Source organism: Hippocampus guttulatus, chromosome 8 (assembly GCF_054856545.1).
Source record: "Hippocampus guttulatus isolate MCC_2025c chromosome 8, RoL_Hgut_1.0, whole genome shotgun sequence".
NCBI classification, from domain to species: domain Eukaryota; kingdom Metazoa; phylum Chordata; class Actinopteri; order Syngnathiformes; family Syngnathidae; genus Hippocampus; species Hippocampus guttulatus.
In genome coordinates, this window is record NC_141268.1 from 10,548,890 (window position 1) to 10,560,932 (window position 12,043).

The window sequence follows — 12,043 nt, forward strand, 5'->3', positions numbered from 1 at the left end:
TCATAAATGCAGATATTTTTAAATGTAAAGTAAATGTACAGTAACATGTCATCCAGCCATCCATCTGTTTTTTGTTTTTTTTATCCGCTTATCCTCACAAGGGTCGCCGGCGTGCATGGGGCCTATCTCAGCTGTCTTCGGGAAGCAGGTGGGGGACACCCTGAAATGGTTGCACATGTAATATTCAAACGTTCTTTTCTCCATCGATGGAAAGTGGAAGTGGACATTTGATTCGCTGCCATTTGCAACGTGGCCACTTGAAGCTGCTAAAGAGCACAACACACTGGCCCTTAAATATATCTTCTAAGTAAGCACTAGTGGCAAGTAAAAATCATTAGAATAAAAAAGGACACAGACGACATACATTCCAAAGTTAAACTTTATGTCATTAGAAATAAATTCTTCACTCATGTTATATATTACAATGTCATAGCTTCCATTTTAGTTATTTCCCAACAAGTTTTATAAGACACACGCGATCAAGGTTAAAACAAACAAACAAAAAAAACAACAACTAAAAGACACTGAGGAATTCCTAAGTGGAGTACAGGTTAAAGCGTTCAAACATTTCCAGTGTGCTTTACAATGGCTCAGTAACTCTGGACATAAGTTTGCTCTCACCGGCTAAAATACAAATCAAAGATCAACCACATGAGCGGCGGTGAGAATGAGAGAGAAAAACTGCAGTTTGTCAAAGAAACGTAAGGCTATAAACCTTTGAGATTTTTTTTCCCCCCTTCACATTATGACAAGAATTGATCCGATTGCCTAAAAATGAGCTACTAGAGGTCAATTTCATGACATTGGAAAGCCAGAGTATTGTTAGAGTATCATTTTCAAAAACAATCATGTTAAAAAACCACAAAACAGATGAGGAGTGGGATTATAAAATATGGACTTTGATGTATGACCCCTTTAAAATGGATTTACACTGCAGAGCCAAGTGCTCAATTCCGATTAAATGCCTACAGTGGGTCGAAAAAGTCTCCACACCCCTCTTCAAGTGCCTGGGTTATGTGATTGACAACAACAAAAATAAATAATAATAACAGCTTCAAGACGTTCACCACCATTAAAAACAAAATAATTTCGAGAGGGAAAGTAAAAACACAACAACTGAAGTACTACGGTCACACCAGTGTGCACACCCTCATATTGCCTCTGTATTCAGAGTAAACCAATCACATTCAAACTCCTGTCAGCACGCTGCTTCTCTCCCGAAATGAAATTCATCTTTTCTTGTATGCTCACAAAAACTTGGCCATTGAACAGTAGTTGTGTTCCAGATGTCCTGTTTTGTTGGTGTTAAACGCACTTCGTTCAGTCAAAAGTCCAAGTGTGTTTTTTGCTTCTCTTGCAACGCGGCTGCTAATAGCCTGTGTAGTTTTGTGCAAATACTCTAAGTCAGTGGTTCTTAACTTGGGTTCGATCAAACCCTAGGGGTTCAGTGAATCGGTCTCAGGGGTTCGACGGAGCCTCTGCCATGGAGGGTAAGACACGCCCGACTCAACATGTCAATTAGTTATGACGCGCCCGCTTGGCCATCACTGGCTGCAGATGATCACACGACATTGCTTGTCCAATCAGTGCTGTGAGAGATTTAGTTTGCTTAGTAGTCAATGTGTGACTGTCGTGATAGTACGTCGTACAATTGAAAAAAAAAAGCATACTTATCTCTTGAAATTGTATTCACTTTTTTTCTGTTTTTAATAAATGCGTTTTTTTTAATGTCTTGAAGTAAAAAAAAAATCCCATTTTTATTTTTCACTATTGAAGGGTTCGGTGAACGTGCATATTAACTGGTTGGGTTCGGTACCTTTAAGAAGGTTAAGAACCACTGCTCTAAGTTGAGTTTAATGGCGTCCCACCGTTCATGTACAATGCTAGTGGGGTGTATTTTTTGGTTGCCCATGTGTCACTTGACCCTTGCAGCGTAAATCCAGTGTTAGATTCAGGGCAATGGTGAGGCGGAATGTTGTGTGTCCAGTTGAAAAATTCAAAGCAGCGTAACTGAGCAGCAACGACCCAGACTTGATATGTTACACCAACAATCATTGCAACAAATATTCAACACGGACGTCAAGCTAGCGCATCCAACTTTGACTTCAATGCAAATGCAGCTCTACTTCATTTTGGGAAGGAGAAAAGAAAGGAAGTAGGTAGCATGCTGACGCTGGTCAAGGTGCAACTAATAGAAAAACTTTGACCGACAAATGAAAAACAATGCAGTGCTTCGACTAATGAGAGAATTCAATGTAAGCATTCGGTATTTCAAGCAGCGACAATGGCATACGTACCGACAATAGCAGCGCCACACTGGAAAGAAAACAGCACTTCTAAAGTCATAACTTCACATTTTGTTACTTTGGTCTGGGAAAGTTAGCATGTTTTTCTCCCCCCCCAGAGAGTAAAGATCTCACTTTATTCTCGTTTTTATTCATAAATATTATGACCTGTTCTTGTGAAATCACAACTTCTTCGAATATTAAAAAAAAATTCTCATTAAATTAGAATTTTTATTCATGTTAAGATAATGACAGTTGTGAAAGAAGACAGATTTTCCAGCAAAAATGAACGTGAAATGACGACTTCAAGTGAAATTGGTCATAAAATGCTTTGCTTTTTTTCTCCTGGAATAGTTACGAATTGATTCTAATATAATCACATCATATCTCCCATGTTAAATTACATCTTTCCTTCAACTTCATTATATTTTTTCCTTTGTAAAATAACAAACTTGTGCTTAATGTATTTAGGTAAAATGACAACGTATTCTTTTGGAACATTTTTTCCTACCATATGAAAATTGACCTTTTTTGTAATTGTACAACTTTTCCTCATAACTTTTCTTCATATCGAATTGTGACTTCTGTCATCACTTTGCTAGTTGTAAAATGACACTTTTATCATCGTGTTGAAACTTTGCTTGTACTACATTTTGGTAAAAATCAACTCATAATATTTTATATTATATAATCTTACAACTTTTTTTTAATCATGTGAATGACCATTCTTTGGTCATTTGGTTCATTGTAAAATGCTTAACTTTCTGCTCTGTAAAATAGAACTACAGAAAGTATTGAAGAAATATATCAATTTCCGTCGTTTTATAGTTTGGCTCTAAAATGAACAGTGTGAGAATTTTTTTTCCCTCATGTTCCAACTTCGTTGTCTTTGTTTCCGCAAAAATGTGGCATTATGACTATTCCCATTAAAATGACAATGTTTTCATATTACAGTTTAATCTTGTGATCACTTTTTCATTCGTAAAACGCTAGATTTTAAAGTTAAATTGTGAGGTTTTTTTTTAATGGCTTTGCTCGTTGTAATGTGACTAACTTGTAATCTGGCAACTTTGTTCTTATTATTTTCTGAAAAAATACTTCTTCCAGTTCAATGGCAACTTTTACTCATAATAGTAATTTTTTTATTATATATTTATGGTATTCTATTATTACTACATCTTTGCTCTTTTGACGACATCTTTACAAACAAAAAATAAACTTGTGATTTCTAGTAACATTTCTGACTTCATCCCTCCCTGACTTTCACTTGGACCAACATTTGTCTTGTTCTTTTTTAAAAACGTTTCCCATAATATTAATACTTAGTTCTCATGAAAAAAACGTTTTTTCCAAATTTTTCTTTTCAGCAGGGCACTTGAAAACTGCTTTGTACAAAGCCATTACTCTTAAATGACAGACATCATGAAATCATATTTGTGGATCAGTCACAGAGATGAGCTAGTGTGTTGCCTCATGTCACATTTACACTACTTGACAGCAAGCGTCAAAATGTATTTGGGGAAAGGATAATAGAATGAAAAAACCAAAAACAACCAAACGATGGAATGTCACAATGTACATACCCTGTGATCCCAGTAGCGGTGTCCAAGTCATCCAAACATTTCAGCCTGTCAAATATTTGGATGCACTTTCCCATCTTCTGGGCGACTTTGGTTTACCAAAACCATTTAACAATAGGAAAGTCAAACCGCGGCGGGTTAACGGTCAAAGAAAGAGTCTTTTCAACGGCTGACCACACACTGTGCAAACACATGCAATTTGCAAAAGGGAGGACACAAGTGGAAATGTTGTTAGACTTCAAAAAACTAATATATTATAGAATTTTTATCTTTATGCTGAATGAACACTAAAGCATTTTTTGTTGAGGTGTGTGTGCGAGATGTCTTTTCTTTTTTTTTCAACAGTCCCCTTTCTCCCTTCGCTGTCACCAACCACTTTCAATAAATGTGTGTGTGTGCGTGTGTGTGTGTTTATCTGATCAGTGACCAGGATACTGCGGAGGAGAGTACGGTGGAGGAGCTGAAAAACAGAGAAAACATTTACGGTCAGGCATTCACAACATAGCGGCGCAATAATCAATGGACAGGTCATCCATTCTCAAATTATTGGACAATTATTTAGCAAATTGTTTTCCATCTATCCATTTTCCGAACCGCTTAATCCTCACTAGGGTCGCGGGGGGTGCTGGAGCCTATCCCAGCCGTCTTCGGGCAGTAGGCGGGGGACACCCTGAACCGGTTGCCAGCCAATCGCAGGGCACACAGAGACGAACAACCATGCGCGCTCATACTCACCCCTAGGGACAATTTAGTGTGTTCAATCAGCCTGCCATGCACGTTTTTGGAATGTGGGAGGAAACCGGAGCACCCGGAGAAAACCCACGCAGGCCCGGGTAGAACACGCAAACTCCACACAGGGAGGCCGGAGCTGGAATTGAACCCGGTACCTCTGCACTGTGAAGTCGACGTGCTAACCACTGGACTACCGGGCCGCCGCAAATTGTTTTAAGACATTTATTTAAAAATGAACAAATCCTCAGGATTTCCACCTATCTGCAGGAGATTTCTTTAGTCTCACACAAATGCAGACTGTGATTAATCAAATAAGACTTTTGCAAATTGTTTGGACTCCATGATCAACATGATTGCCTATTTTCTGACATGTTAAAGGCCAAACCAGTGATAAAATCATAGCAGTTTATGATTGTGCTTTTTCTGCACTGTCAATTTGAAATGCTGTCCCGTTTTGGGGTAAATTAAAAATTGGTTTTCTTTTAAATCCAACTCCGAGAAAAAATTATTGACAGATGAATGGATTATTAAAATGATAAATAAATTTACTGCAGCCCTACATCCTATAGAGGATATTTATGATGGTACCCATTTCCTTCAATGATTATTACGTTTATGTAATAACATTTCCATTTCATTTCGAGCGAGAAAGAGTAAAAAATGTGAAACACCTCTCCTGTAAACAGATTTTCCTTTTCTTACTGTCTTTTTCTTGAAAATTAACCTTTTTTAAGGGGAAAAATATTTTTCATGAAAGAAAAAAAAATAGTTCATGTTGTAAATCTACAAAAAGAAATCAATTTTAGTTTATTCTCATCATATTCCGACTTATTTCATATCAAATATTATGACATTTCACAAAAAATTAAAATAGATTCAGAATATGCCTTATTTCACTTAAAACTGTAATTCTTCAGTCACTTAAAATTACTACAACTGTCCATTTAACACCATAAATTGACGCTTTTTCTCCATGTAAAATTTAACCTGTCACAGATTATTCATACTTTATTTACCCAAAAATATATATATATAGCTTCATGTTGTAAAATTACACACATGGTGTAATATCAAACACTGTATTCTCATAATATCTCAACTAAATTTCCATAAAATCACAATATTTTCATGACATCATAACTTTTTCCTAGATCAAAGCACAACTTTATTCTTGTAATATTACGGCGCTTTTCTGCATTAAAATTATAACTTTGTTCTCAGAATGGTACGACTTTTGCGTCAAACGACCACTTTACCAAGGCAGATTAAGCGCAATGTGGAGATGGAGCGCTTGTTGTAAACATTGAAGGGCATGGCAAGTATTATTAGAGAGGATCTTGTGTTATGTGGAGATGATGTCTTCAGCAATGTGGTTGCACCGCCAAGTTGGATGCGCCCACATTGATATGAGGAGCTGCGCCTACATTGAGTAAATGCACCGATTACAATGTGGTGATTACCTTGGCTGTATGCAGGATCCATATGGGGAGGAGGATAATGTCCAGGCTGCATCACGGGGTACTGCGAAGGCACGCCCGGGTACTGGGGCGCCATAGCATAGCCCGCATGCGGATACTCGGACGGCCCGAGTGGTTTTCCGTAGGCGTCGTAGAGTGGCTCAACGGGGTAGCTCGCCATTGGGATCTGCTGGGCTGGGGGACAAAGACGTTCGCATTGCGGCATGAGGGACGACTACGACTTTCAGGTGGACCAGTTTAAAATAAAAAGGAAAACTTACTGTCATAAGGAGTCCTGCCCCGCTGCAGCCTTCTCTGGTAGAGATAACAGCAGGAACACATGAAGCAGCATACCATGGTGGCGATGATGGCCACGAAGAGCAGGATGGATGAGGCGATGCCAGCTAATGTAGTCGGACTGATAGGAGCCAAACGACGCGGATTAACACAATGCAGTACAATGCACAAATGAAACAATATGCTGTCGTCACTCTGCATATTCGCGGTTCACCTATTCGTGTTTTTCCTATGGAAGCTCTTACAAGCTCTTCACTGAAAAAAAAAAATCAAGGGCAGCAACCAACGATTATTTTTAATAATCAATCTGTCACTTCTTTTGTCAGTGAATTGTTAAATTGGATTTAAAAAAGCATGTTTTAATATCCATCCCCGTATTGAAAAACAGGACATCTGCAAAAGTGATTGTTGTCTAAAGTAAAAGCAGATGTTTGCAAATGGTGGCAAATATCTTACATTGAAAAAAAACATCTGCTTTCATGAAGGACTACAGAAAATATATAAAAAAACAGGGTTAAAATGTTCTTTGAAGTTAGTATAATGTTCAAACATCAAGTTTGGCACACTCGAGGTATGGAGTAAGGAGCGGGGATTCCCAGAGTAATCGACAGTTTAAGAGATATCAAAAAGATTTGTTTGTGACAACCCTTTTTCGAACCCATTGAAGTTGATTTGGGACTTGTTCGTGTTTAAACGAATAGCAAACATTGACTTTGGGTGTAAGTCCGAGAGCTCTAATATTAGCTATTTCATTACAGTCCAACAGGGTTTGCTGGAAGCGTGACTTAATTCCCTGCAAGTAGTTATTGATTGACACAGCCACGCCGGTGCACTTTCAATCGCATTATTGAACAAATGGAAAGAAAATAAGCACATTCATACACCAGCTGCCGATAGCCACAACTCACGCCGAGTCACTCTCCAGTCAACACTATACTCATTTGCTGACACCTTGTAACTCACCAGGGCAGGCGTCTACTCTTAAAGTCATACTCGATCAAAGTCACCACTATAGTAAAGCTGGCAATCCTAAATGGACACAAGTAATTCCTGCCCCTTGAAGCCACACATTCTTGTGTTGAATAATTTAATCATGATATTTTAACTGACTACTCGATGAATCAAAGGGGATACTCACTAAAAATAATGGATTCTAAAAATATTTGAGAGTTGCAGCCCGGGTCAAGGAAGTATGATGAAGTGATACATCACGACTTTCGGGCTTTCTATATTGGGGAGGTTAAATTAAGCTTGGATTGTTAACAAAAAACAGTATGCGTGTACTGTAAACGCGTATTTGGTCTGTAAGGCATTTATTTTCAAGAACAATGTAAAATGACTTTGAAATGCTAAACTGTTTTGTGCTGTATTTCTAGTTCAAACGAAGAAAATAGGCGATAAGAAACAAGAGACATAAAATATTTGCAGTTTTTCACTATTTGCGGCAAGGCTCTGTTCCTCTTCTGTTGTGAGTCATATGTGTGTGGGTTTGACTGTTTTACTGTAATTTCCAGCAAATAGCGGGGGATTACCGTACAATGGTTAATATTTAGCAACAAAATGACCGCTAAAAATGGTATAAAAAAAAGTGACTCGTAAGGCTCAGAGTGATTGTTTTTTTTTAATTATATCCACAAGAGAGCTCATCCCAAAGAGATTAAATTCACTGTTACATAATGAAGATGATTTTGTACTGACAGCATGCAAACAAGCTTTGACTTGAGTTGCTTTGCCTAAATTGTTCACTTGGCGACATTTACTGTCAAGCTCTCCTAATTATTGAGGGACCTACTCCTATTCTTGTGAAACAATTTTAGTTGCAGTTTGAGGTAAATTTCTGCAAAACTATCCCATCAGCTCATGTCGCAAGACCTCATTGCAGCCAGGCTGAAAGGATCGACTCGGATTATGACATCACTCATCAGGCAGCGACCTAACCCAAATTTGCATGTACTGTACGTCAGAACACGCTGGAGGATATCACTTACCTACACTAGCACAATAGTCAGGTCATAATGCAGTAAATACTACATTTGTATAAAAAGCAATACAAGGCCCAAATATAAACCAATCAAATACAAAACTGTAAGTGTTTCTTTTCCTTTCTCACCCACCCAAAGTCAGGAGGGACAGGCTTGAGATAACCAGCAAACACGACAACAAGCACTTCAGAACATTGATGGACAATGAGTGAAGCTATAGACTGCTGTTAGTTTCTTGTGGTAGTTAGTAAGCTTCCATTCTGTTAAACAGGACATGTGTGCCAGATATCCTATATTTATGTTTACAAAATGAGACAAGGCGGCACGGTGTTCGACTGGTTAGCATGTTGGCCTCAGCGCTCCTGTGTGGAGTTTGCATGTTCTCCCCGTGCCTGCGTGGGTTGCCTCCCACATTGCCCACATGCATGGCAGGTTGATTGGGCATTCCAAATTGTCCCTAGGTGTGATCGTGAGTTTGTTTGTCTGTGTGCCCCGTGATTGGCTGACAACCAGTTCAGGGTGTACACCGCCTACTGCCCGAAGGCAGCTGGGATAGGCTCCAGCACGCCCGCGACTCTCGTGAGGATAAGCGGATTAAAAAATGGATGGATGGAAAATGAGACAAGCGATTCACGGTTCGACTCTGGTGGTTCATTAAACGAAGGGCCATACCAACCTGAACTGGAAGAGCATGCAGCGCTTCTGTTCGCGCTCCGTAATCATCTTGAAGGCGTCCAGGCAACAGTAGCGGCGATGACAGTTTCCGCAGCAGAAGGTGATGAGTGGGCAGTCGAAGCCGTTATGCCACGTGCCGTTCTTATCCACGTACCACAGGCAGTCCTCATTGGCTCCAACTGCAAACAAAGATGCAAATGCAACATTAGGGAAGAGGTATTCAATTTATGTTCGCGCAGAACTGCCTTCCAGCATACCGAGAACAGTTGCTTATACGGCCTTAAAACAGGATAAAACATGAAGTCTTATTTGGGTGGTGATCCTGTTGGGCCACCATGAGCCATGTTCTGGTGGCACTGCCAGAACTGGCACTGGCCCCTTATCTAAGGCTTCAAGAAAATATTACTTTGCTGTAGTTACTTCTTTTCCCATGTTTTTCAGAATAAAATCTAACTATTTAACATTTGACATTTTTTTGGGGCTTCATATCTTGTTCAAGCTATACCTTGTGGACTGACTTGACATGCACTTTTTTTTTTAGAGCAGTAAATAAGATCAAAGATATTTGATCAATTTAATTGATTAAATCTCAAGTATTGACAAGTATTGATTTTAACAGTATTTATGTAAAAAATATGCACTAGCCCAGGGAGGCAAGCATCTGAAAAATGGTGCCCCGACACAGTCAAGTAGTGGCCTCGGGCCATTGTTCATGTAAAACACTACATTTAAATGAAATTTTTATTTTATTCCCTTCACTGATAGTAAAGAAGTACATTCAAATTGACATTGCAATGTAGTACAATGCAATTTTCAAATCGCACAGGAGGCGATTTGAAACCTAGCAAACCAAAACATTTATGCGCAGTAAATCTGATATTGCTTGGGATAATATAGATAAATATCTTGCTCATGTTTGTTTAAAAATATATCAGTAAAAAATACATATTGAATCTTAATCGCAATATTGCGGGTGTCTGGTTGGATCATTGCAATGATTTATTTTCAAAATCATTCAACCCCATCGGAAAACTCAACTGACAGGTACAAGTCATTAAAATTAAATTAAATCCCCGATTGTCATGTGTGCAACTTCAGTCATGACAAAGAGCAGAGGGTCTTCAGTTTAAGACAGCACAGGATGGCTCACTCTGAAGACATTTATCCTCTTCCTGCAGTAAGTAGTAAATGCTCGTGATTATTATTATTTTTATTAGTTGACTTTTGTGTTTTCATAACCTCATTTTTTTTGCATCTGCGCCATAAAACACGACATAAAGACTTTGTATTCTATTTTGTGGGGATTTTTTGTGCCCTGTCATTGAGCATGTTAAATGAGATACAGTATGGTGCTTTGGTTGCTTCCCAACACTTGCATAACTGGAGAAAATAAAAAGGTAATACGTCTTTTAGGGTAACTTGACGTCATTTCAACAGACTGAGAGTACTGTATTTAAAAAAGATTTGATGACCTCGCCATGCGTGAGAATACCGACCGGAAGTTAGCACACCTGCGTAGACCAAATGCGGAAATGTCCATAATGTCCATTCATTTGCGTCGGTGAGTTAATAAAGTACTCGGATGTTAAATTCCTACAGCAAGGAAAAGAAAAAAATGTTTTCATTGTAAACTATATGGCTTACTTAATTATGCACGGTGTTTTCACTGCCAATAAACAGTATAGCAGTTATGATTTTTAAAAAAAACCTTGAAAAGACACCAACGATTCGCGCGCGAATAAACGATTCAAATAGCCCGAAATAAAACATAACGAAACGGGTAACGTTCATTAGCCAAGGTCAACCATTGGCCATGAGCAGTTAACAAGCGGTGCGCCCCGCATAACAAGGGATTAACACCAAAGTCTTACCAGGACTGGAGCAAAGGACAACGGCTAGCATCGCCAACACAACGGCAGTCATTGTCGTCGACAGTACCACTGATGCGCTCGTACCCGTGTGAAACGCCATTCTCGTCCCGTATCCAAAAAAATGACCAGATGACTAACTGTTGTTGTCACACATTATTCAAGCTTGAGAGGAAAAACAAGGCGTTTCGGCAAACGGTGGTTTATCGTCGAAAATGACACACTAACACACTGTGACGTCGTTCAACCCCGGCTCGGATGATGGCGGTGCTTTCAAAGGTTCGCCAGAAAATGTCGGAATTACCGATGTTTTGTGATACAAATGCGTTTTCACCCCAGAACGCCATCTGTTTAAATAAAAACGTTGTAGAAATCGAGTAAAACTATAAGGGAGTCATTATCAATGTAAATCAAGCACAAACCTTATGTTTGAGTAATATGTCGGTTTGACATACATCCAGTTTGGGTTTCACAATTGATCTCATTCAAACCTTGTTTTTATCTTTTAGCATACAGTATACCAATGAGAGAATTCTATAATCTGTGTAATAGGTCTCCAGTTTCTATCAGAAGGTGATCTTTATCAGGTTGAGGTATCAATGTTATTACACTGTGTTTCATACTTGTGGACATTTCTTTTTTTAACAAAGCATTCTTTGAATCATGCAAATAGATGATCTTCAATAATACTGTATCTCAAAAATGTACAAGGAATTCCACTGAAAGCCTATCATTTCTTGGAGATGTTTTTTTCATTGCGTGCCTCAGATATTTCCAATTTGGTGATTAGTTAATCACATCTTACTTTAACGTGTTCTGAAAGCGTCGGTCGAAGTTCTTTAACCAATTCAATAAATTTTCCACAATCACTGATGCAAGAGTTTGATTTATATAACTGAGCGTAACATCTCCAACATATTTTGAATGATCTAAATACTTGGTGGTTATGTTATCATTTGTTTTAAGTCCTGAAGCATAATTTCTTTTTACTCTCACTTAAGTTCATCCATTTGGCTCTTGAGCTTATAAAAGCTGCTTCAGCCATGTAAAAAAAGCCATTATGAGACAAATAAAAGTTTTCTTATCTTATTAACTTATCTTAATATATATTTCCTCTTTTATTTCAATTCTTATTTTTTCAATTCAATCTCTTCGTTGTTATTTAGT

At 38.4% G+C, this 12,043-nt stretch overlaps 1 protein-coding gene across 1 annotated transcript; it reads right to left on the reverse strand.

The window, feature by feature from the left end:
* Positions 1-361: 361 nt before the first annotated feature.
* Positions 362-11,140, reverse strand: shisa4 (shisa family member 4). The gene is made up of 5 exons (XM_086118517.1): positions 10,880-11,140; positions 9,010-9,187; positions 6,336-6,472; positions 6,058-6,249; positions 362-4,325 (listed from the first exon to the last, which is right to left on the reverse strand). The coding sequence occupies exons 1-5, from the start codon at positions 10,977-10,979 to the stop codon at positions 4,285-4,287; spliced, it is 648 nt and encodes a 215-aa protein (XP_085974643.1). The 5' UTR covers positions 10,980-11,140; the 3' UTR covers positions 362-4,284.
* Positions 11,141-12,043: the final 903 nt, after the last annotated feature.